Source organism: Grammomys surdaster, unplaced genomic scaffold (genome assembly GCF_004785775.1).
Source record: "Grammomys surdaster isolate TR1022 unplaced genomic scaffold, NIH_TR_1.0 125974, whole genome shotgun sequence".
NCBI lineage: Eukaryota > Metazoa > Chordata > Mammalia > Rodentia > Muridae > Grammomys > Grammomys surdaster.
In genome coordinates this window covers 1,763,512-1,786,046 of record NW_021620791.1, presented here as the reverse complement: position 1 = coordinate 1,786,046, position 22,535 = coordinate 1,763,512, and the positions used below count along the sequence as shown (strand labels likewise).

Below are 22,535 nucleotides of genomic sequence, written 5' to 3'. Positions count from 1 at the left end.
GGGACTGATAGCCATGTCATGAGTAGTTACAAGTTCAGTTGTCACTAACAGTTCAACTGTACTCTAAGATGTGGATATATGATATTTCCCAACCTACTGTGGATAGACATTTTGCTTAATACTTTTTAAATACTTGAAATGAAGGGAGGTACTTAAGAATCCGTCTTATTTCGTGAGTGTTTGCTCCACATTTAATCAGTGGGAAATTCTTCTTCCTCTTTCTAGCCTGTGACCCAAACAACAAGCGCCTTCGTCAAATCAAGGACCAGATTCTGGCAGACTCTAGGTACAATCCGAAGATCCTCTTCCAGTTGCTATTGGATACTGCACAATTCGAGTTTATTCTTAAAGAGGTAAAAATAGTAGGTGAATAGCCTTAGTCTTTGGGAGCTTTTTGTGTTTAAGAAAATATTTGAGAAAAGACTATGATTTAGTTGTGTCTCTGACTCAAGCAACAGATTTTGTCCATCAATGACTGTTCTTTATAGAAAATGACAGAATTAAACATTTAATAATTATTTAGTTACAGAGCAAGTATACCAGATTGTGAAGGTTAATCTAATGAGGTATACAGAAATTAATGAGACTCATACTTCTGAAAATATGTGAAAACTGGGATTTGCGTCTGGGGAGATGACTCAGGGTAATGACTTGCTGAGTGTCTTAGTTAGGGTTACTATATCGCTGTGATGAAACACCGTGACCAAAGCAACTTAGGGAGGAAAAGGTTTATTCAGGTTACACATCCATAAACAGTTCATCATGGAAGGAAGTCAGGACAGAAACTCAAGCAGGGCAGGAACCTGGAAGTGGGAGCTGATACAGAGGCCATGGAGGGGTGCTGCTTTCTGACTTGCTCATCATGGCTTGTTCAGCTTGATTAGAAAACCCAGGGCTACCAGCCCAGGGATGGTGTCATACATAATGACCTGGGCCCTCCCACATCAATTACTAATTAAGAAAATGCCCTATAGGCTTGCCTATAGTCCTGTCTTATGGAGGCATTTTCTTAATTGAGGTTTCCTCCTCTCAGATGACTTTATAGCTTGTGTCAAGTTGACATAAAACTATCCAGTGCATTGAGTAAATTGAGGACTAGAATTCAGATCCCTTGAGCCACTTATGTGCCAAGTGGGTGTGGCAGCCCGCTTTTATTAACAACTTCCTAACATGAGATCCCAGATCAAGTTGGTCAGTAAGACTAGCCATACCTGCAAGCTCTCACTTTGACTGGCAGACCCTTTCTCAATGAATAAGATGAAAGAGTGATCAAGGAAGGTTCCCAACATCTAACTTGAACCTCCATGTGCATTTTGACCCACATTCATATGTAAATGTGCTTGCACACAGACATGCACACTATAGGCATGTGGAAAATGGGGGTGTGTGCTAAGATTTGTACTTTCAAGGGAAGGAACTTAAGACATTGACACCCTGGGGACAGAAGCCAGAGCTTCTGAAGAGCCATGGAGAGGATCTGCCATAGTGGTGAACAAAGTAAGGGAGCCTGCTGGAGAACACTTCAGAGAGGAGCAACAATACAGCCTTGTTCCAGCTATATCAGTCACATATGCAACACTGTTGTAGGAAATATTAAGCCCCAGCCTGAGGTCTCTACCTCACCCCAGACCATTGTGTTCCGGATGAAAGACACGTTCACAGCCTTGACATTTACAGTATGCATTAATCAGTACAATAGCTGGGCAGCTGCCTACCTTCCATGCTGTTAGAGTCCATTTTCCTATTGATAACCCCGAGTTATTCCATCTGGGCTACTCTTAGCTCCAGTTGGGCAGCCCTCAGGGCCATGCTCTCTTGACTCTTAACCCATGGCCACTTCTCTTTCCTCTTCCCCCTGCACCTTCTTCTTCGTTGTCCCCTCTGACCCCCAAACTCGCAAAACGTAAACCCCACCTATGTCTCTTCTGCCCAGCTATTGGCTGTTGGCATCTTTATTTACCAATCACAATTAACTGGCAGCAGGGTCACTTGTTTTTTTTTTTGGGGGGGGGGGGGCAGATTAGCATTATAATGTAAGCAGCATCAGGCCAACCCACTAAAAACACTGGTCCTTTAAGAATATATTATTTTGACTACATGTGGTGACACATGCTGTTAATCCCAATCAGGGCAGGCCTGGGCTATCTCACTAACCGAGTCTGCATCTCTAGCAACAGTGAGTTCACTGGACTGTGGCAGCAGCTTGCTTTGTCAGTTCACACAGGGAGGAAAGCAACGAGAGACTGAAGGAGCACAGTAGATGGTGAAAGGTGCTGGAAAGACAAGAGCTGGGGGCTGAGCAGAAGTGGATCTGTCCTCTGACACTGCAGCTTACTCTCTGGCTTGTTTTCCTGCCTCCTCAGTGCTCTCACTGACCTAGAACTACTTCCCAGCCTCCTGAAAAGTACCGGGCCTGGACCTGCGTCTCCTTTCCGCTTTGTGAATGGTGAACTTCTTAATTCAGTGCCTGGGCTTGCAGTGCCAGCTTCCTAACCTGACTATCATCCCGAGAACTGCGACTCTTGCCCTTTAGCACTTGCGTGTGCACACTCTTACACATACATCATCTGTGCACACGCAATAAATCCAGTATGTTTTAAACAAATGGATGCAAAGGCCATGCTCCATCCCCAGTTCAGCCTTAGTAGACAGGAACACCATGAGTTCAGCGAATAGCTTATGGGAGACCTGAAGCCTCTCAGCCTGGAATCAAGGCTGTTTTGTGGCGTTGCTTTGCCCCTAGTAAATGACATCAATTTCTCCCAGGCATCAGAAGGCCCGGGTAGAGTCCATAAATAATCCTCAGTGCTCCTCCTCCTCATACATGTTGTTCACTGGTTAAGTGTCCTTTCTGGATGACTAAGATTCTTCCTCCACAGACGCCACGGTCTCCCCTACCTTGGTCTCTCGCCTGCAGGTGGAGTCTCCTGACACTGTTCCTCTTCTTAGTTTCATTAAGATGCTGACCAAGGCAGACTCTTAAGAGAAAATTCGTGTCCATGCTTGTTTATATCATAAGAGCACAGTGTAAAAATCCTGTGCTTTTGTGTGTTGTTTGATTAGATGTCAGTATGGTTTTTGCAGTTTTGCTTCTGAGGGGCAGGGACTTCAAGGCCTGGGAACTGGACACTTTTGAAGCCCTCCAGGTTGTACAACCAGCCTGGAAACAGCTGTCTGGCTTTCCACTTGAGATTTGTAATGTAGTGATGGTAAGAGATGGTGTCAGGGTCAGTGGTAATTTCTTGTGAGTCTATGTATATACAAACTAACATTTTGTGGGTGTTCTCATGTGTTAGTGTGTAGTGTAAGGTGTGCACACATGGAGGCTGGAGTTGATGCTGGCTGCCTTTTAGGTCACTTCCAGTCTATGTGTAGAGCACGGTCTCTTACCAAACCCAGATCTCAGCAGTTCCCGCTAGTGTAGCTAGCAGGCTTTCCCTGGGATCCCGTCTCTGCCTCCATACCTGCCTGGTATTTATATGAGTTCTAGGGGTCCCAACTCTAGTTCTTGTACCACAAGTACCTTACCCACTGAGCCACGCCTCCAGCCCTCAGTTACGTGCTCTTTTATGTAAATTGGGATTTATCCGGATCTCTTTGTGAACTGTCTGATCTGCATTTTCTCTTAAGTAAATAAATCTTCCATCTTGTCAACAGATGTTCAAGCAAATGCTTTCAGAGAAGCAATCCAAGTGGGAGCATTACAAGAAGGAGGGCTCCGAGCGGATGACTGAGCTTGCTGACGTGTTTTCAGGGGTGAAACCACTAACCCGAGTGGAGAAAAATGGTAATTGCTGAAGAGGAGTTATGGGTGTGTTTGAGATAAGTGTTTATATTATTGAAGCCTTGGAAATTGGCTGTTACTGTCTTCATTGCTGTCAGAGACTACCTAGCAAAACAAACTTAGGGAAGGGAGGGTTTAGTGTGGATCACAGTTTGAGGGCACGGCCCACCATGGCAGAGCCAGTGTGGAGGCAGGGTGTGAGGGAGACCCACCGTGGCAGAGCCGGTGTGGAGGCAGGGGTGTGGTCAGGAAGAGGAGGGGTCAGTGCTGGTGCTCAGCTCACTTTCTGTTTTTTATGAAGTCTATCTCAGCCAATGAGATGGTGCCCACACTCAGTGGGTCTTCCTTCCTTAGGTAAAGGCCTCACAGACATGCCCAGAGGTGTCTCATAGGTTGTTCTAAACCAGTCCGGTTGATGATCAAGATTAACCATCACTCTAACCTTTAAAGTTTAAGTATTAATGGCACCCCTTGCTGTCGAGAATTCCCACAGCTCTGCTTGTAACTCACAGTTCTGATGTGTTGGTCTCCTTTCCGAGAAACCTCGGTTTCTGTTTGTCCTACACTTTGATAGATAGCCGTCTCGATTCCTGAGGACCCACATCTTTATCCATCTTCACTTCTCCAGAGAACTCCTCAGTAACTCCATGTCCTGTCCCACAGTCAGTACCCTCCTGACCCCTCTCTGTGTCTGTGAGCACGTTAGGACTTACCATTTGCAACTGAAGTATGAGCCTCCTTTCATTCTTTAGTGGTCAGTATCACAGATGAGGCTGTTCATGCAGAAATTTAACCTATCTTGTTTCGGTGCGTGCCTTCACATTGCTGTTGATGGTTGGAGAATTGTTGGGAGTGATGTTAATTACATGGTAAAAGTACTATGCAACCTACATTTGTACAAGCTGAGTTAAATCAAAGCTACAGGAATCTGGGTCTCAATATGCTTTCCTTGTTTCTATATTAACAGAAAATCTTCAAGCTTGGTTCAGAGAGATCTCAAAACAAATACTGTCTCTAAATTATGATGATTCTACTGCTGCAGGCAGAAAAACTGTGCAACTAATACAAGCTTTGGAAGAGGTAAGAAAGTCTTTTTAAACCACAGTACTTGGGCTGGAGTGTTGGCTCAGCAGTTAGGAGGTTATGCCGTTCTGCGCTTTCAGAAGATTCGAGGTCCACTCCCAAGACCTGTGTCAGGCAGCTCACACCACCTGTAACTCCAGCTCCTGAGATTCTGATACCTCTGGCCTCTGTGTGCTCACATACAGACTCACACATGCATGCGTGTGCACACACACACACACACACACAGTTAAGAATAATTTTTAAGATCTTGAAACTATGTCTTAGGTCAGAAGTTGCAGGTTATGATCCATGTAATACTTTGCTCATAAAAATATGTCTAAGAAGATACTTCATCAGAAGCAACCCCTGTGGTGTCACACTCATGGTTGTACAATTGGGATAACAACTGAGTGGTCAGCGCGAGTAGAGCTGTAGCAAGTACCACAGATCTGAACTTGAGGAAATATGTGTTTTAGAAGCCAGATTATGAAAAGAATCTGGAAATATTAAGGAGATTGTGATAAAGTGTAAAAACAAAAAAAATTTAGGTCTACGCCATCTTTTAGGTATGTAAAGAATGTGTGCCTTGGGGGGAAAATACTAGAGTAAATAAAAACTAAAAGTGGTTATGTAATGATATTATCCTTGTAATCGGTCAACTTTTCTGGAATATTTAATATGTCTTTATATACTCAAAAATGACTGTACCCAAAGAAGTTACTCTACCTACCATTCTTAAACTTTTAATTGTCTGTTAATATGAAATAATCATCTCAGACCACTACCTCAGACTCATCATTTAAAACATCAGCTATAGTCTATCTATCTATTGGAATAATTAATATTTTCCATTTGCCAAAATTTCTTCAGATTTTTTTTTCCTATTTCTTTGAGATTATCCTGATGGTCACTGAATAGCAACTGCACCTTATACCTCTAGCTAGCTCGGAGCATCTCCCTTCAGAAACTTGTTTGGAGATTTCTTAGTCTATAGCACAACTATGAACAGCTTCATAAACCTCAATTGTTTTGTTTTGGTTTTTTGGTTTGTTTGTTTGTTTGTTTGTTTGTCTTATTTATATAGGCATATAGCCCAGGACTCTTGAGTGACACATGAAAATTTGAGGACATTAAAGAAACAACAAGAACCTCGTGGTGTAGCAGCACTTTGGTTGTGCTGTAACTCACTACAGTCTTAGTGTGGGCACACTCGGGAAGAAAATTGTTTCCCAGGATGTGTTTTTGTCTTCTAAAGTGGAAGAAGAGCATACTAACTCATCATGGTCTCTGTGCATGGGATAAGAGTATGGGACTGTTCTCCAACCCTAGACACTTGTGTACTTCCTTAGAACTTGCTTTATAGATCTCTCAAGCTTAATTCGAAATGAAAAATTTGTCAAGAAATTATTTATGAGAGCTGTATTGAGGTGTTTTTAAAGGAGAAGATGTATTGAATTGTTTCATTATTTGTATAACATAGGTTCAGGAATTTCACCAGTTGGAATCAAATCTACAAGTTTGCCAGTTTCTTGCTGACACTCGAAAGTTTCTCCATCAAATGATCAGGACCATCAACATCAAAGAGGAAGTCCTGATCACAATGCAGATTGTCGGGGACCTTTCTTTTGCCTGGCAGTTAATCGACAGGTAATATGGACACACTAGTGTTTACCCGTGATGAAGGAGGAGGTCTCTCTGCTTACCATGTGTCCATCCCTCTTGACAGTTTCACAGCCATCATGCAAGAAAGCATAAGGGTAAATCCATCCATGGTTACCAAACTCAGAGCCACATTCCTAAAGGTAAGCAGGGAATGGCGACATCCATCCTCTAACAGAAGAAAGAGTCAGCTGTGCTCTACTGTCATTGGTCTGGGTACAGTGCTATCCACTTTGCACTAAACATTTATGAAATGTTTCATCAGAGTCAGCATCAAATGTTCAGCCAAGGTTTAGTTCTTTGTAAAAATGAATCTCCATCTCGCTAGTATGCACATTTGCTTTCATCTTTAGTAAATGGTGAAAGTATGTATGTTTTAAAGTCAATCTGTGGCTTGTTACCAGTACGAGTTTGATCTGTATGCCTGTGTTATGTGTACGAGGGGCCACAGAGCAGTTTCTTTGGTGAGAAGGAGTCTTGAATGCAAAGGGCTTCTGTGAAATAGCAGCTCTCCAGCTTTGGGGTACATCAGAGTTACCTAGCACAGCAGCTTCTCCACCCGACTCCCACAGTGCTGAGTCAGTCTGTGGTGGGTCTGATAACTGACATGTCTCAGGGGTTCCCAGCTGCTGCCATCGGTCAGTGGAAGAGACACTACCACAGTAGTAGATGGCTGTGGGGTTTGGGTTTGGTTTTGGTTTTAATATATTGTCAGAACCTATTTGAGGCATTGCTGAGGCTTTACAGTTGTTTCCCTCTATTGGGTGAAGCACAAATGTGGCGTCGTAAATTCCACTTTGGGGAAAGGTTTCTAGGGCGTTTATAAAGCAAGAAACAGAAGTGTATTGTTTCCTTTCAGCTTGCCTCTGCCCTTGATCTTCCCCTGCTCCGTATTAATCAAGCTAACAGCCCTGACCTCCTCAGTGTGTCTCAGTATTATTCAGGAGAATTGGTGTCATACGTGAGAAAGGTAAGGAATGCCTCTGGCTGAGTTTTATTGCCTAGCCGCTTCCTTAAATACACAAATCCCTGGTGGAGCTTCATGTTCTTTAGCTATCTTTCCAGAAATTTCCAATACCCCAAAATAAACATATTCTTGCCGAAGCTGGAGACATGCAAGTGTGATTTGCTTTCTAAGGAGATCGCGCTGGCCTCAGAGTTGCAGAAGCTGAGGAGCAGAGGTGATGTGGTCTCTTCAGGGGCAGAGCTGGCTGCTCGGGGGCATATCACAGCTCACATTCTCTTACCAGAACCTAGCTCAAGTCTGCAGGAGAATCGTGGTCCTTGCTCTAATCATTTGTAATGGATCTAGGACCTAGCCATGTCTGAGTTCAAAGTCAGTCTGTGCCATGCACTGGCTGAGACCTTTCCTTCATGTTACTGACATCTTGAGCAGTGGTGGGAAAGCGTGCGGTTGTGTTTTCTAGCAGCTGTTTGTTTTGGTTTGGTTTTGAGACCACTTACTATGTAGATCTGGCTGCCCTGGAACTTGCTATGTAAACCAGGATGGCCTTGACCTCACAAGAGGTTTTCCTGCCTCCGTCTCCCTTGTGCTGAGATTAAACGTGGGCCCCACATGTCCAGCACCCTTCTAACAGTTTTCAAGATAGTTCTTTAAGTTTCTCAGCATCTCCCCTTGTCAAACTGCCATCCTACACACTGGTACCTTCTTGCTCTCATTTTCCTTGTTCATCAGCTTAAAAAAAAAACAGTATAGATACTCAGTTGTATTTCTTCCTGGTCTTTTCATCAAAGGTTCTGCAGATAATTCCAGAAAGCATGTTCACATCTCTCCTAAAGATCATAAAGCTTCAGACCCATGACATCATTGAAGTGCCTACCCGCCTGGACAAGGACAAGCTGCGGGACTATGCTCAGCTTGGCCCGCGATACGAGGTGCCATACTCTGACTTCTGTCTTTTGATTTTCAAAGCTCCAAAACGTGAAACATCCCCAGCCAGTGGCTCTTGCTTATCCCGGGGAACAGCAGATCACCTGTGGTTGTGTTCTTGCACTCCCAGCCATAACGGGGTTTGCAGTCTTTAGTACTCTTGACATTTCCCTAGTGTCCCTGAGAGCCTTCCTCACCCACATTCTCTGTAGAGCTGTTTTCTCTTGAACAGTCTGGCATTGCCTTTGTTCTTCCTGTGTTACACAACCTGGACTTTTCACAGCCACATTCCTCCTTTGTACACACTACTCGAGCTACAGTTACGTCAATAAACCTTTCGTAAGTTAAAAATATTGTTAAGTGAAAAATGTTTCTAATTCCCTCAGGAAGCTGGTATTGCAGCTTATCTTGAGTCCAGTTCTGAAGTTCAGACGTGAGAAACAGAAGCCAGACAAAGGAGTGCTGTGTTAAAAGGATGAGAACTGCTGACAGTGACTGTCCCCACAGAGCCTCACGTCCATCCCAGGCACAGGCACAGGCACACCACTGTCCTTTACACAGCCACACACATTTCCTGTTGCCTTCGATCAGTGCAGGACTGTCGGCTGGTTGTTTAGCCTTGCGTAGGTGTGAGGACTCTTTCCTGTGACGTAGTCCATCCCCCTTCTCTCTCTTAAAGGTTGCCAAACTCACTCACGCCATCTCCATCTTTACCGAGGGCATCTTGATGATGAAAACGACCCTAGTGGGAATCATCAAGGTAAGGGTTGAGCCGCTGCTCTCTGTGGCCTGTGATGATTTGTTTGGTTTTCTGGTAATTACATGTGGAACAGGAAGGAATGTGGCTATCTTGTATTACTCAAAACTTTTGTTTTTACCCATTTGTTGAAGGAGGGAAACGAAAGATTATAACCCTGATTGCTCATAATTAAAGACGACCATATGACATGAACTTGGACTTTGATCTTACCATTTCCTGCTGGCTGTAAGAAACGACACTTCGAATTTAATGAAATCATTAAAATGTAAAGCAGTTAAAAACTGTATCTGCCAGCTTGGTAATATGTTGTGAAATTATCACAAAACTTCCTGAGCTGAATGGAGTCCTGTAGAGGCAACAGGGTTAATAATTCAGTCTGCCCCTCTAAAGATGATTAGGGACAGAACTTTAAAATGTAAATCACTTAGCAATGACATAGGAAAATGGTGCACTGCAGACTCTAGCCATTTCTCTGTTTTTGCTGGCCTGCCTTTTCCTGAGGGCATCAAATGCCTTTGATCTGCACTTAGGTGGATCCCAAGCAGTTGCTGGAAGATGGAATAAGGAAAGAGCTGGTTAAGCGCGTGGCTTTCGCCCTCCACCGGGGACTGATATTCAATCCTCGGGCCAAGGTACAAATGCCCAGAATGGACCTGTCAGTCAGCTCACAGTGTGCACTGGAACACCATTCTGAACAAGATGGGTCCTTCTCTCTCCTGCATATCCAATATATGTTTTGTGGTGACAACAATTTACATGCTTTTTGATCCTTTCTGTAATCCACTCAAAAAAAAAAAATCCCTTTTAAAATGAATTATTTCCTCCCTGCTCCTCCTGTGTTTAAGAACTGAATTGGTGCTTATAACTCCTAGTTACTTTCTCTCCAAAGAACTTGTTTACCATATAGCAGACAGAAACTGGAAAGACTGGGTTACATATATATATATATGTTTGCATTATCTACTTAAAAGTATGGTAATTTTTCTAAAGAGAATGAATAAGCCAAAAAATTTTATGTAAGGAATGTTTCACTTCAATAAATTCAACTTAAGTGTTAGATGTACAATATTAGATGTGTTCATAAATTGATACTGTTGAGGTCATCAGTATTCATCTTTATATCCGCTGTATGAGATTCCTTCCCAAATGAGTGATGTCTGTTCTTAGAGAGTCTCACAGCACTGCCCGACAGTCAACCTAGCTGCAGAAGGAAACCTTTCTAAAGCTTTGACTACGGTTAAAACATGACTAAAATCCCTTAGTGTGTAGTTTAAAGTCTAAAGGAGGTGTTAGTGTTGACAGCTTACTCCTGCTGACAGTTTTTCTGTCCTCTTGTGTATAGCCAAGTGAGTTGATGCCCAAGCTGAAAGAGCTGGGAGCCACCATGGATGGATTCCATCGTTCTTTCGAGTATATACAGGACTATGTCAACATTTATGGTCTGAAGATTTGGCAGGAGGAAGTCTCTCGTATTATAAATTATAATGTGGAGCAAGAGTGTAATAACTTCTTAAGAACAAAGGTAAAGAGCAAGTTTTTTAAATTCTTGACTGTATCTGTTATCCCTCATATTTAAAATACACACTCCATATCTCAGCAATACCAACATGAAAGTTTTGTGTTGGTGGTGGTGGTAGTGGTGGTTGCTCTTTGTCTAAGTGATGCTACTGAGAACCCTTAAGCCCCGCAGAGCACCTTTCGGAGACTTGAGGCTAGAAGGAGAGTGGACGTGGAACCTGCCCTAAGGGAGCTTTCTGTGTGAGGAGAAAGCAGACGTCACTAAGTGGCCTTAGCATCAGCTGCTCTGCTTGTTAGAACCCAGGGTCTTGAGAGTGGAAGCCTTGGGACCGCTCTTGACCCCGTGATGCTTTTTGGCTTGTGGAGGAAGCTCCAGTCTGTCCACAGCAGCACTGCAGGCCTCCATCCCTCCAGCAGGGCATGGGCGTCCGCCTCCTCATGCCCCAGGCAGCACTTGCTGCTGTCCGCTTCTGAGTCTTGGGGTTGTGAAGGGGCCTGGTTCTGATGTCTGCTTCCCTAATGGCTGTCTATTTATGGGCCGTGTGTGTCTTCTGTGAAAAATAGCTATGAAAGTTGGTTTGTTTTTTTTTTTTATCCCATGAACCACAAAATAGCCACAAACTCAAATGTCACTGCTTTTACGTAGCATTTAACAAGGCTGGCACATTCAGGTGACACTTTCAAAAGATTGTTGAAGTTTATGATATTTTACATCTTTAGATGTCATTGTCCATCTCAACTCACAAGACAAAGAACCATGTTTCTCTGTCTCTCTTTATTTCTCACTGTTCTGCAGCCCAGGCTAGCCCCCAACTCACTATCTAGCCAAGGATAACCTTGAACGTTCTGTCTTCCCATCTCCACCTCCCTAGCTCCGGGATCACAGGCCTGCATCACTGTACCTGGCTGATGAGGTGCTGGGGTGGAACCCTGGGTTCATGCTAGGCACACGCTCTACCCGCCCAGCCACACCTCTAGCCCTTACTTCCTTTTTCAGCGATGGTTTCTTTTTTTTTTTTTATGTTCTTTTTAACATTTGGTGAGTCCTTTGGTGGTGACTTAAATTTTTTCTCTTCAAAACCGAGGAACACTTAATTGTTCCTCTTCATGAACAGCTTGTAAGATTATGTAAAGATACCAAATTACACTATCAGGATTGAACTAGACACTTACGGTTTTGTTTTCTAGATTCAAGACTGGCAGAGTATGTACCAGTCCACTCATATTCCAATCCCAAAGTTCGCGCCTGTGGATGAGTCTATAACGTTTATTGGTCGGCTCTGCAGAGAAATCTTGCGGATCACAGACCCAAAGTAAGTATCTCTGCGTATGGCTGAGCTTCAGATCTCCTGATACCATGCTCTGTCACCGAGGTGCGCTCCCTTGTCCTTAGTCCAGCACCCAAGCACTTAATAAGAGCCATTGTCTACTGAGCACTGGCCCATGTCCCTTAGCATGTCCCCCGAATCTGCATCCTCACTCCTTACATCCTTGGTGTCTTAGGCAGCAGGCCTTGTTGCTGTTACCACTTTATAGATGAAGAAATTCAGACACAAAAAGCATGTACCTGGATCATGCCAAGCCCCAGTCACTAAAGCACTGTGCTAGTCAAGGGCACATCATATAGCTTTGTGTGCAGTGAATCTGTGCCTTTGTCACGTGGGTTCAGCCTTCAGCAGGGTCTGGGTGAGAATCTCATGTAATTAAAACTGTTGCTAAGCAACACAGTGTTGCTCAGTAAATCCAGCTAAACCCATTTCCTCTTCCTTGGAGCCTCAGCTGAAGCAGTGTGCAATGACCACCTGAGGAAAGAGCAGGTTTCTGTCTTGTGTGACTCAGTTTACCCCTGGGCACATGCTCACAGAGGCTCATGAAAGGTGGACTTTCCCAGAGAGAAAGGAACCTTCCTTTCTCTCCCCACCTACCCTTGTCTCTCTGAAAGTATATGCCTTCCCTAAACACTCCATACTGCCTTCTAGTCTTGGCTTCTTTTGTCCCTTAAGATTTATGAAAGTCAGTCAACTGAAGATGGACTTTTTGAGATTTCTAGTAGATATATTTTCTTTCTGTCACAGGCAAGAAAATAAATAGTCCTTTGTGTAGGTGTCTGGAATCACTGAGCCTTTGTAGAAAACTACCCTGCCTAGTAACCTGTTCCTACTTTCAGCAGAGATTAGACGTGGCTGGGAATTCATCATCAGAGCTGGGTTCCTCTCAAGTGTCACATTCAAAATGCTAGCACCGAGTAACAGGACACCCTGGGCCTGGGCATTAAGGATGTATCACATTTACTTCCAAGTCTAACTTCCTTGTTCTTGAGGCTATCAGCTCCGTCTTAAGCCCCACGTGTGTATGGTGTTGGTGGTGTTTATAACTTGAAGCCCATGTATGTAGAGCGTGTCTGACCTGCAGACTGGTTCACCCCACACCTGCCGTGATGACCTAGAAGTGGAATGAGGACACCTGTGCCTTCTGCAGGATTCACTAGTTACTCAGGGCCCTTCAATGGCTTGAGAACCAAAAGTTTGAGATTATATGATCTTGGGAGCAGGCCTAGCTGGCCCTCCATCTTCTCCTCACTAAAATGGAGGTTAGCTGGCTTGTATTTCACAGAGCTATTACGAGGGTGACACAGGATACCACTGAGTGCTCGGTAGATGGTGGTGCTCCTTGCCACTGTTGTCATCTTGCTGCATTCCTGAGACCAACAAGAGTCACTGAGAGGTGCCGAGGAGAAGGGCATCTGCTGTTTAATGAGCTTCATCCTCCCTCTCCGCCTCTGCTCAAAGACTCTAAGCCTCTTCTCTACCAACTGGTACTAGGCTCTCCTTTGTCCCCAGTCTATGGAAATTTTTACAAAACATTGTGTAGAAAGGCAGCTGAGCCCTAGAGTCCTCCAGCCTGGCAGCTGAACTGAACTTTGTCTTCTCGGATTGGTTCCCAGTAGTAGCTCAGCCCAGTGAAATAAGTAAAACCAAGGCAGGAGCATGCAGTGGGAAAGGAGGCCTAGCTGAGCTTCATTCACTCCCTGGGTCATCTGGGCAGTCATTGGGCAGACAAGAGAGAGTGCCTGGCCAGAAGTGAGGAGACACGAGTCATAACCAGCAGTGCCTACTCACACCGGCAATCCCAGCATCAGAAGGGTGAGGTGGGACTGGTGCGAGCCCAGGTTACACCATACTACTTAGTAAGACTGTCTAAAACAGAGTCATGTGGCCAGTGCCCTGGGTTTGGATCCCGCAGTTCCTATCTTTTGCTTTAGAATGACATGTTACATAGACCAGCTGAACACTTGGTATGACATGAAAACTCACCAAGAAGTGACCAGCAGCCGCCTCTTCTCAGAAATCCAGACCACCTTGGGGACTTTTGGTCTGAATGGATTGGACAGGCTTCTGTGCTTCATGATTGTGAAAGAGCTACAGGTGAGCCTGGGCCCACATCGGTCACTCCTCTCACTGCTGTGGTAAAATGTCTAACAAGAGCAACTTAAGGAAGAAAGGCTATAGTTTGGTTCACACTTTGAGACTCTAGTCTGTCATGGTAGAGAAGGCCTGGCATCCAGATTGGTCACAAGAGTATGAGGCAGCTGGTCACACTATTCCTGTGTAGCTAGGAAGCAGATATCAATGGACATCTGCTTGGCCCACTTTCTGTCCTAAGTCAGTCTTGAACCCCAGGTTTTGGGAAGGGGTCGCTCACACTGTGTGAGGCACGGATGATTGGACTAGATAGAGAGTAAGCTACAACTTCTTTGGCGAGTGTTGTAATTTTATAGGTACATTGTTTGAGTTAATTACAACTTGGGAAAGCGAGACTTGGTTTTGAAGCCTTAACTCCTCCTTACAGCCTCTGCCCTTAGTAAAAACCTGAGTACCTGCTCCCTTCCCATTTGGGGCCGTGTAACCTAGACATGTGATGTTTACACAGTATCTGAGTTAACATGAGTGTTGCTTTGTTATGTTTACATTTTGATTGTGACTTCTTGTTTGTAGAATTTCCTCAGTATGTTTCAGAAAATTATCCTGAGAGAGAGAACTGTTCAAGAAACTTTAAAAACACTCATGAGTGCTGTCAGCCCTCTAAGAAGCATAGTAGGTAAGTGTCTTGAGACTCCCCAAGGCTGACAGAAAGGTACTGTAGCCTTCCTGAATTGACTGGATTAAGATTATATTTTAACTTTCAGCAAATTCAAGTAAAGTGTATCTTTCTGCCATCACCAAAACACAGAAGATCTGGAGTGCTTACCTGGAGGCTATAATGAAGGTATGCTCTGGGGGCGGGGTAATCGATACTGTGTACTGAAGGTATGCTATGGGGGCGGGGTAATCAGTACTGTGTACTGAAGGTATGCTTTGGAAAACAGGGATAATCAACACTGTAGTTTGTAAATTATTATTTTCCTATGACTTTATGGTTTATGAAAACCCATTCCTTCCTTTTGTCATTAAAGCTGAACTCCATGATTTCCTTATTGCCCACACCATTCATTCCTTTATCCTTCTTTCTGGAGCTGCCACTGACTAGGCCTTTCATGGATGGACACACAGCTTCCTGTGTGCTCAAGAAAATGTGTTCTTTCTGAACTGCCTCCAGTCAGAGGTACTCCTGAACAAGGAAATGGGAATTTTCCTCCAAGTTCATGCAGTGCTCTGATCTATCGAGTTATAGACCAAATTTATTCCTCATGGCATTACAAGAGTGCATTTGTTCCTCTCCCCGCTGTGTCTCTCTGCCTGGATGTCAAGAAGCAGGAATTACTGGGCGCATAAATTATCCATATGCTATGAATAAAACATCATGCCTTTGGAAATGAGGAATAAAGACAAATGAGGCAATTGAATATTCAGATGGAAGGCAGCTTGTTTTAGAATCCGGTCTCCTACTGTATCTAAGTGAGGGTGCAGTGATACCTCTGACCTCAGCTGTTCCCTGGTGTTAAAAACAGTTATTGCTGATATAAAGCTGCTGTGGCTGTTGCTCAGGTGGTACAGAGAGAAGAGCCAGAGGCAGTTACAGTGCACCAAAGTTGCCATGGCTACCTGGGAGACAGTATAGCAGACAGGTGACAGCCAAAGGCACATCCCTGAAAGTCTCTCCAGGTTGGTTTGCACACTGCTGACTGCTCTCAGGTGCCCCAGGTGCCACCTCTTCACTCGCTCTCTCTCTCATTCTCAGGTTGGACAGATGCAGATCCTGAGACAACAGATTGCCAATGAGCTGAACTCTTCCTGTCGATTTGATTCCAGACATCTGGCAGCTGCTCTGGACAATCTCAATAAGTAAGTGCCAGGGTTGAGACAGCCACCTGTGGGCCTTGGCTGCCCGCCTGGGTGCCCAGCACCCAGGTTCACATCTTCTTCATTTAAGGTCTTTGGGTTTTTAACAGGTATTGCTCACATAATACACAGCACTAGTAGCCCCACCTTAGCTGTTGTTACTAGAATTTCCAAGAGGTGGAATCTAAAGAACTAAGCAGTGGTTAACCAGAGAGCAGGGGAAAGCAGGCTATCATATCCTGGGGTGCACACATACTGCTCCCCACCAAACAGCTGCTCTCATTTCTTTCTGCGCAGATAAACAATCCAAGTTTCTCCATTTCAGAGTCACCTCTTCTAAGAAAATAAGTCTTAGAAACATTCTAGCCAGCTCATAAAAACAGTTGACTAGTGAGGGGCTGGAGAGATGGCTCAGCTGTAAGGGCACTCGTTGCTGTTTCAGAGGAGCAGCGTTTGGTTCCCAGCGTCTTGTCAGATGGCTAACAACCACCTGGAACTCAGGCTCCAGGGGATCGGAGACCCTCCCCTGGCCTCCATGGGCAGGCACACACAAACGTACAGGCAAACACAAGCAAATAATTTTTTTCATAATCTCAGTAGCGAAACCACTTGGTTTAACTTGACTCCAAGAGACAGTAACTCTAGGTAAGATTTCACAGTGACACACAGTCAGAGGCCTGCAGACCAGGAGACAGAAGGACAAGACGTGGTTGCAGATGTATAAACTCAGCTGCCCACTCATGTTTGTCACTGTTTCTCTCCTCCTTTAGGGCTCTCCTGGCTGACATCGAAGCCCACTATCGAGACCCTTCGCTTCCTTACCCCAAAGAAGATAACACACTCTTATATGAAATCACAGCCTATCTGGAGGCAGCTGGCATTCACAACCCCCTGAATAAGGTTAATGACTAAATATAAAAATGGAGGGGGGTGTGGAGGGGTGTTACAGGGTTGTGTGGTATAAAAGGTGAGTTTGTCTATATAACAGATCACTGTGAAAATATTCCAGAAACCTATATTCAGCCCTCAGAACCCCTTTTAGAAAACGTTCTGACCTTTCTAAAAGATGTCACCTCCCTGGCTGTCAGACTGATGTGATTTAGGTCAGGGTTCTGGAGAAGTGGAAGTAAAGTGTCAGTGCAGGTTCACCTGGGACTTAGATGGTCACACGACTCTGTCTTGCTTGCACTTCCCCGATGACCATGAGGAATTGCAGTTACAAGTGCCGGGCTCCACATTGTACAGCTCCAAGCCCCAGAAAGCACTGATGTTCCTCCGAAGTCAGTGCCAGGTGTCGAAGGGCGGTACCTGTCCTGAACTGTACTTTCAATGTCTCTTCCTTGGCATGAATATTACATGTGTTCTTGCAGAAACGTGACCATTTTAGATAGTTACCCTGGTTACTTTAGAAAATTTTAAAGTGTAATAATAAGATCCTGTCCGAGAATAAAGCTAAAATGAAAAACCTAAAGGGCAGCTGGCATCCGAGTGCTCTGTGCTAAGGAGTCCCATCAAAAAGGCCATCTTTGGGCAAGGATCCTGAGGTTTGAAGGGATCCAGGACTTCCCCAGTCTCCTCACTAATGGGGGAGCTAGCCAGTGTCTAGCCTGGGGTCTGAATTAGCGTGCTTCCTTGTCTTATGTGGACTGAAGGCCAGCTGAGGGATGGCATGCCTTTGTCTGCCCTGAGTTTTCTGCCATGTTAACTGGGTGGGAGACTGCCTGGGGAAAGCATATGACAAAGGAGGACTGGCTTTTTCCTCAGCAGTTGCTGTCACGCCCTGCTCTCTGCCACCTGGATCTTTTCCCTTTGCCTTTCCATCTCCTTCACTACTCTTTTTTAAGATGTAGCTTATGTGCATGAGTATTTGCCTATATGTACGTATGTGTACCATGTATGTGCCTGACACCCAAGATGATCAGAAGATGCTATGTCAGGTCCCCTGGAAGTAGTGTTAAGGACAATTGTGAGCCACCTTGTCAGTGCTGGGAACCGAACTTGAGTCCTCTGAAGCACAGCCCCGGTCAGCTGCTGAGTCCTGGTTCCAGCGCACAGCTTCCCTGTTCTTGACTTTGCTGGCCGCTGCCATTCTTGCTCATGCCTCTTGTCCCTCCCTTTAGAGGTGATATTAAGAGGATTGGGGGTGAGGGACCTCTAATCTCTGAGCAGAGCTCTTCGTTCCAAGGAGAGCTGAAGGGCTAAAGCATGTAGGTGTGCAGAGCACAGGGGAGTGAATCTCCAAAAGCAGCAAAAGACCGCAAGCCCCAGAAAGCACTGATGTCCCTCAGAAGTCAGGGCCAGGTCTCCAAGGGCAGTGCCTGTCCTGAACTGTACTTCGGAGGCGTCAGAAAAGCAAATTAAAGGCATATCAGAGCGTTCCGTTTGAAACGGTGTTCTGTGGTATTCTGTAAGATGAAGAAACTATCCCTCTTTCTTATCTTTCTCTTTCCAGATTTACGTAACAACGAAGCGCTTACCCTATTTCCCGATCGTCAACTTTCTGTTTTTGATCGCGCAGTTGCCAAAACTTCAGTATAACAAGAATCTAGGTATGGTGGATGCCAAAGTTTTGCTTTGTAATAAACAAGCAGTAGATCAATGTCTCCAGACACAGCTCTGACTATATTGCTGTGTCATACATACATCAGACCTTTTCATAACCAAATACACATGAATGAAATAGTCTCATTGCGCCACTGCAGTAGAGTATCACTGATGGAGTGTACACAGTGGGTACTTAGCCAAGTGCACCTGCCTCCTGCAGAATGTGAGGCGTCTTTACTTGGCTCTCCTCAGTCAGTGCCCACGTAGCTGTGATTATGGTGTGTAAGAAACTTCTTTATGTGCATGTTCTGTTCGTACAAGTGTCCATGTGCTGCTGCCTACCTGGACTATGTCATAGGAGTTCCAGTGTAGTTAAGGAGAAGGGACTGATGCATGAGCATCTCAGACTGTCATGTACACATGACTACATGCTGGAACATTTGATACAGACACATCAAAGCTTTCGATGTAGGTGTCCTGGCTAATGATACTACTTACTTTTTTGTTGACCGGTTTATTGTGAGCATCTCTGTAATTACCTAGGAGATTCCCAGGTTCATCCTCTGTCTCTAGACTTTACATCTAACTAAGCAGGGTTTTTTTTTTTTTTTAATCCTTTATAACACTTAATTGGTTTTAATATTACCTAGCATACAGCCATTCGTTCAGTAGCACTATAAGAACATTTCTACAAGTAAGAGTGTATGATTCCTTTCTTAAACACTTCAAAATGTATCTCTTCTTTACTTTCCTTCCTGTCTCCTAAAATGTTTTTAAAGTAAAATTGTGGCTTCTGTTTAGGGCCTAACATTTAAAAGTTTTTGGTTTTAGTTTGTTTTTTGTTTTGTTTTTGTGATTGTTGTTGTTTTGGTTTGTTTTTTATTCCTCTCATTCAGAAATACTCACTAGTTCTAGGCCTCGTTCCTCTGACAGTTCCTGTTAGTGCCCCCCGTTGTCAGGCGTGGCCCTTTGAGCAGTACTCGCTGTGGAAAGGAGGCACAGTGTTGCTTGAGTTCTGCCTTGGCCCCTTCCCACCAGTGCTCACAAGCGCTGCGTTCACCTGTTTATAGTGGTGGAACCAACTAAAGGCCGTCCCATGATAGTCGGACACTGAGTCTTAGGTTTAGAAACAAGCATCACTCAGAGGACCCTGTGACTATTCAGTGTTTTCTGGAAGACTTTGCTTTGCCAGTTCATTTTTAGAAAAGTCTGTAGTTTTAGCTTTTGCACTATGTTTATGAACCATCCAAGTTATTTTTCCCCTCTGGTGTAATGTGGGGGGCAGGTTCATCTTCTTCCCCTTTCCCCTCCACGAAGCTATCCAATTTCAGCATCGTGTTAACAAGATTAACATGCTTAAATTGCATTAAATTGCTTGTTGTATTTGTAGAAAGTCTGTGGATCATCTGATGGTCAAACCGTCTGGACTCCGCTGATGCACTGATCTGTCTTCATGGCAGCACTGCTGAGTGTAGCTTTATAGCCTCACAGGCAGCTGCTATACATCTAACATGTCCACATGCTCCCAAACCCAAACGGCCCTAAACATCAGTCCTCCTCAGCATAGCCATGCAGGCAGGTCCAGCTTTTACAGATGTCCTGAGTGAGGGACCAGAGCGTGGTGTACAGGCTCATCTCAGCCATCCTTCTTCCACTCACTTGACCTCAGCAGATTCTGTTCTTATCAACACTCAAAACTGTTGTGCACCGGGCAGTGATGGTGCACACCTTTAATCCCAGCACTTGGGAAGCAAAGGCAGGCAGATTTCTGAGTTCGAGGCCAGCCTGGTCTACAGAGTGAGTTCCAGGACAGCCAGGGCTACACAGAGAAACCCTGTCTCGAAAAACCAAAAAACAAAAAAAAACAAAAACATTTGTCGTGTAACATTAAGTTTTAAAGCATTTTAACCTGAATTTTAGCTGATTTGATTTAGTAAGATGCTTCTGGGTATCTAGAATGCCATGCTGCCATTAACTGAAGTCAGTTTGAGGTGATTTTTGTTTTTTTATTCACGTTACTGTACATCTTAAGTCTCTATCATAGAGGGTATTAATAGTGCAAAACAAATAAACAGTAATGATAAAAACTAAACCCTTCAGACCATTAGAATGCTCTCCCAGCCCCATGGCTAGTTTAAGAGATAGCCCTGAATTACTGCTTCCTCAAAATACTCACCTGCCAGCAGTGATGGCATTGATGAGGGCTGACATTTAGTAGACACTGTCAAAAGCAAGCAGTTCACTGGCTGTTGTAACTTGTTCCCTCACAGGCATGGTCTGTCGGAAACCTGCTGACCCTGTTGACTGGCCACCACTCGTCCTGGGCCTGCTGACTCTGCTGAAGCAGTTCCACTCCCGGTACACTGAGCAGTTCCTGGCGCTGATTGGTCAGTTTATTCGCTCCACAATGGAGCAGTGCACAAGGTACGGAGGGCCAATCAGAAATAATGGAACTTAGTGTCACAAAAAGGGACTGCAACCTCTCACGACAAATCCTTCTCATTGCTGTCCTGACAGGAGTGGGGTGGTGCTTCAGTTCTACAACCAAGTCGGGGCACCTGCCCAAGAAGCAAGCACCCAAGTGTTTATCCTTTGTCTCCCCCCCCCACCTCCCCGGCAGGAAATGCCCTGTAGTTGTACTGGCAGGGGCTTTGGAAGACTGGATCTTTTGTTTGTTTGTTTGTTTGTTTTGTTTTGTTTTTCGAGACAGGGTTTCTCTGTGTAGCCCTGGCTGTCCTGGAACTCACTCTATAGACCAGGCTGGCCTCGAACTCAGAAATCTGCCAGCCTCTGCCCCCCAAGTGCTGGGATTAAAGGCGTGCGCCACCACCGCCCGGCAGTAAGACTGGATCTTGACGGAGATTAGGAGACAGCATGAGAGAGCAAGCGCGGACCTGTGCCTCTGCCATGTTGGCTCCGGCTCTCAGGGTGGAGTAAGCCCTGCAGTCCTGCTCCTCTACCGCTAAGACATGGCTCTCCACACCAAAGGGGAGTCACACTCCTCAATGTGACCACACCAGGACACGTTCCACACATGAAGGGGGATGATTCCTCAGTGTCAAGGCCAGGGGAAAGTGTCTAACAAGACAGGGCTCACAGGTTGCTGTTCGGTAACAAACGTATAAGCCTTCCTTTTCTGCTCCTTTGCTCCCTTCTGTGCACTTGGGGCTTCGCTAGGATAGAACAAACCAACTGCCCCCAAGCTCCCTCCTCTGCTGCCTGAAAGGGTCAGCCTGGCCCAACGTGAACTTAGCAGATTGCCATTAGCTTGTTTTTGCCAATATAACAGATCATTCTGCTCTGCTATGACCTTGTATGCGTCAGGCAAGAGCTCTGAAGCTGAGCCACGTCCCAGCCCTCCTTTTACTCCTCAAGACGTTGTCTCACTGTTTCCCAGTCTGGCCCTGAATTCAGTCTATAGACCAGGTGGACATTGTATTTGGAATTTTCCTGCCTCTGCCTCCAGAGTAGATGGCATTGCAGATCTGGTACCACCAGTCCCAGCTACTCATTTACTTCAGATGAGTGTGCAAACCAATGTAGCTGAAGGCTGAGAGGATGGGGCAGCGTGGAAGCTGACAGGTGTTGATTGCCTCATGGAGTCTGAAGGACATCCACAGGAGATGACTCTAGAGTGTAGACCTGTCTGTCCAGACTCTAGACAGACTGCAGGACCATATTATAAGCCAGAGACAAGGTTAGGATTGGCTTTGCTTTTCTTTAGTTACATGTATTTGCCTGTGTGTGTACATGTGTGTACATGTTCCACTCAGTGCAAGCATGCAGAGGTCAGAAGACAACCTCTGGGGAGCCAGTTCTCCTCTTCCTTCATGAGTTCTGGGCATGAAGCTCAGGCCATCACACTTAGAGGCAGGTGCCTTCACCCCTGATCGACAGCTCCTGGTTAGCTTGTTTCCTGCAGTCTTGGTTCCTAAATAAAAGCAGGTTAATTACTTCTTCATAGGAATCAAGGGGGTGCCCTGTGGGTTTGTTGCAGATATGGTATACTGCTCATTAGTCAGGTAAGGGCATGTT

The 22,535-nt window shown here is 45.0% G+C and overlaps 1 protein-coding gene across 2 annotated transcripts in view; it reads left to right on the top strand.

The window, feature by feature from the left end:
• The window catches only part of Washc5 (WASH complex subunit 5), a 49,726-nt gene that overhangs the window by 24,700 nt on the left and 2,491 nt on the right, over nt 1-22,535 (top strand). Inside the window, exons 10-28 of one of the 2 annotated variants that reach the window (XM_028753839.1) lie at nt 226-353; nt 3,658-3,787; nt 4,752-4,864; nt 6,330-6,496; nt 6,576-6,651; nt 7,368-7,478; nt 8,264-8,404; nt 9,079-9,159; nt 9,690-9,791; nt 10,502-10,681; nt 11,866-11,990; nt 13,940-14,102; nt 14,673-14,775; nt 14,864-14,943; nt 15,856-15,959; nt 16,727-16,856; nt 18,409-18,505; nt 20,771-20,924; nt 21,018-22,211. In XM_028753839.1, the coding sequence (XP_028609672.1) occupies nt 226-353; nt 3,658-3,787; nt 4,752-4,864; nt 6,330-6,496; nt 6,576-6,651; nt 7,368-7,478; nt 8,264-8,404; nt 9,079-9,159; nt 9,690-9,791; nt 10,502-10,681; nt 11,866-11,990; nt 13,940-14,102; nt 14,673-14,775; nt 14,864-14,943; nt 15,856-15,959; nt 16,727-16,856; nt 18,409-18,505; nt 20,771-20,924; nt 21,018-21,225 (2,393 nt within the window). In that variant the 3' untranslated portion in view covers nt 21,226-22,211. Of the gene's footprint in view, nt 1-225; nt 354-3,657; nt 3,788-4,751; nt 4,865-6,329; nt 6,497-6,575; nt 6,652-7,367; nt 7,479-8,263; nt 8,405-9,078; nt 9,160-9,689; nt 9,792-10,501; nt 10,682-11,865; nt 11,991-13,939; nt 14,103-14,672; nt 14,776-14,863; nt 14,944-15,855; nt 15,960-16,726; nt 16,857-18,408; nt 18,506-20,770; nt 20,925-21,017; nt 22,212-22,535 lie in introns of those variants that run through there. The other variant, XM_028753840.1, reaches the window with a different exon arrangement.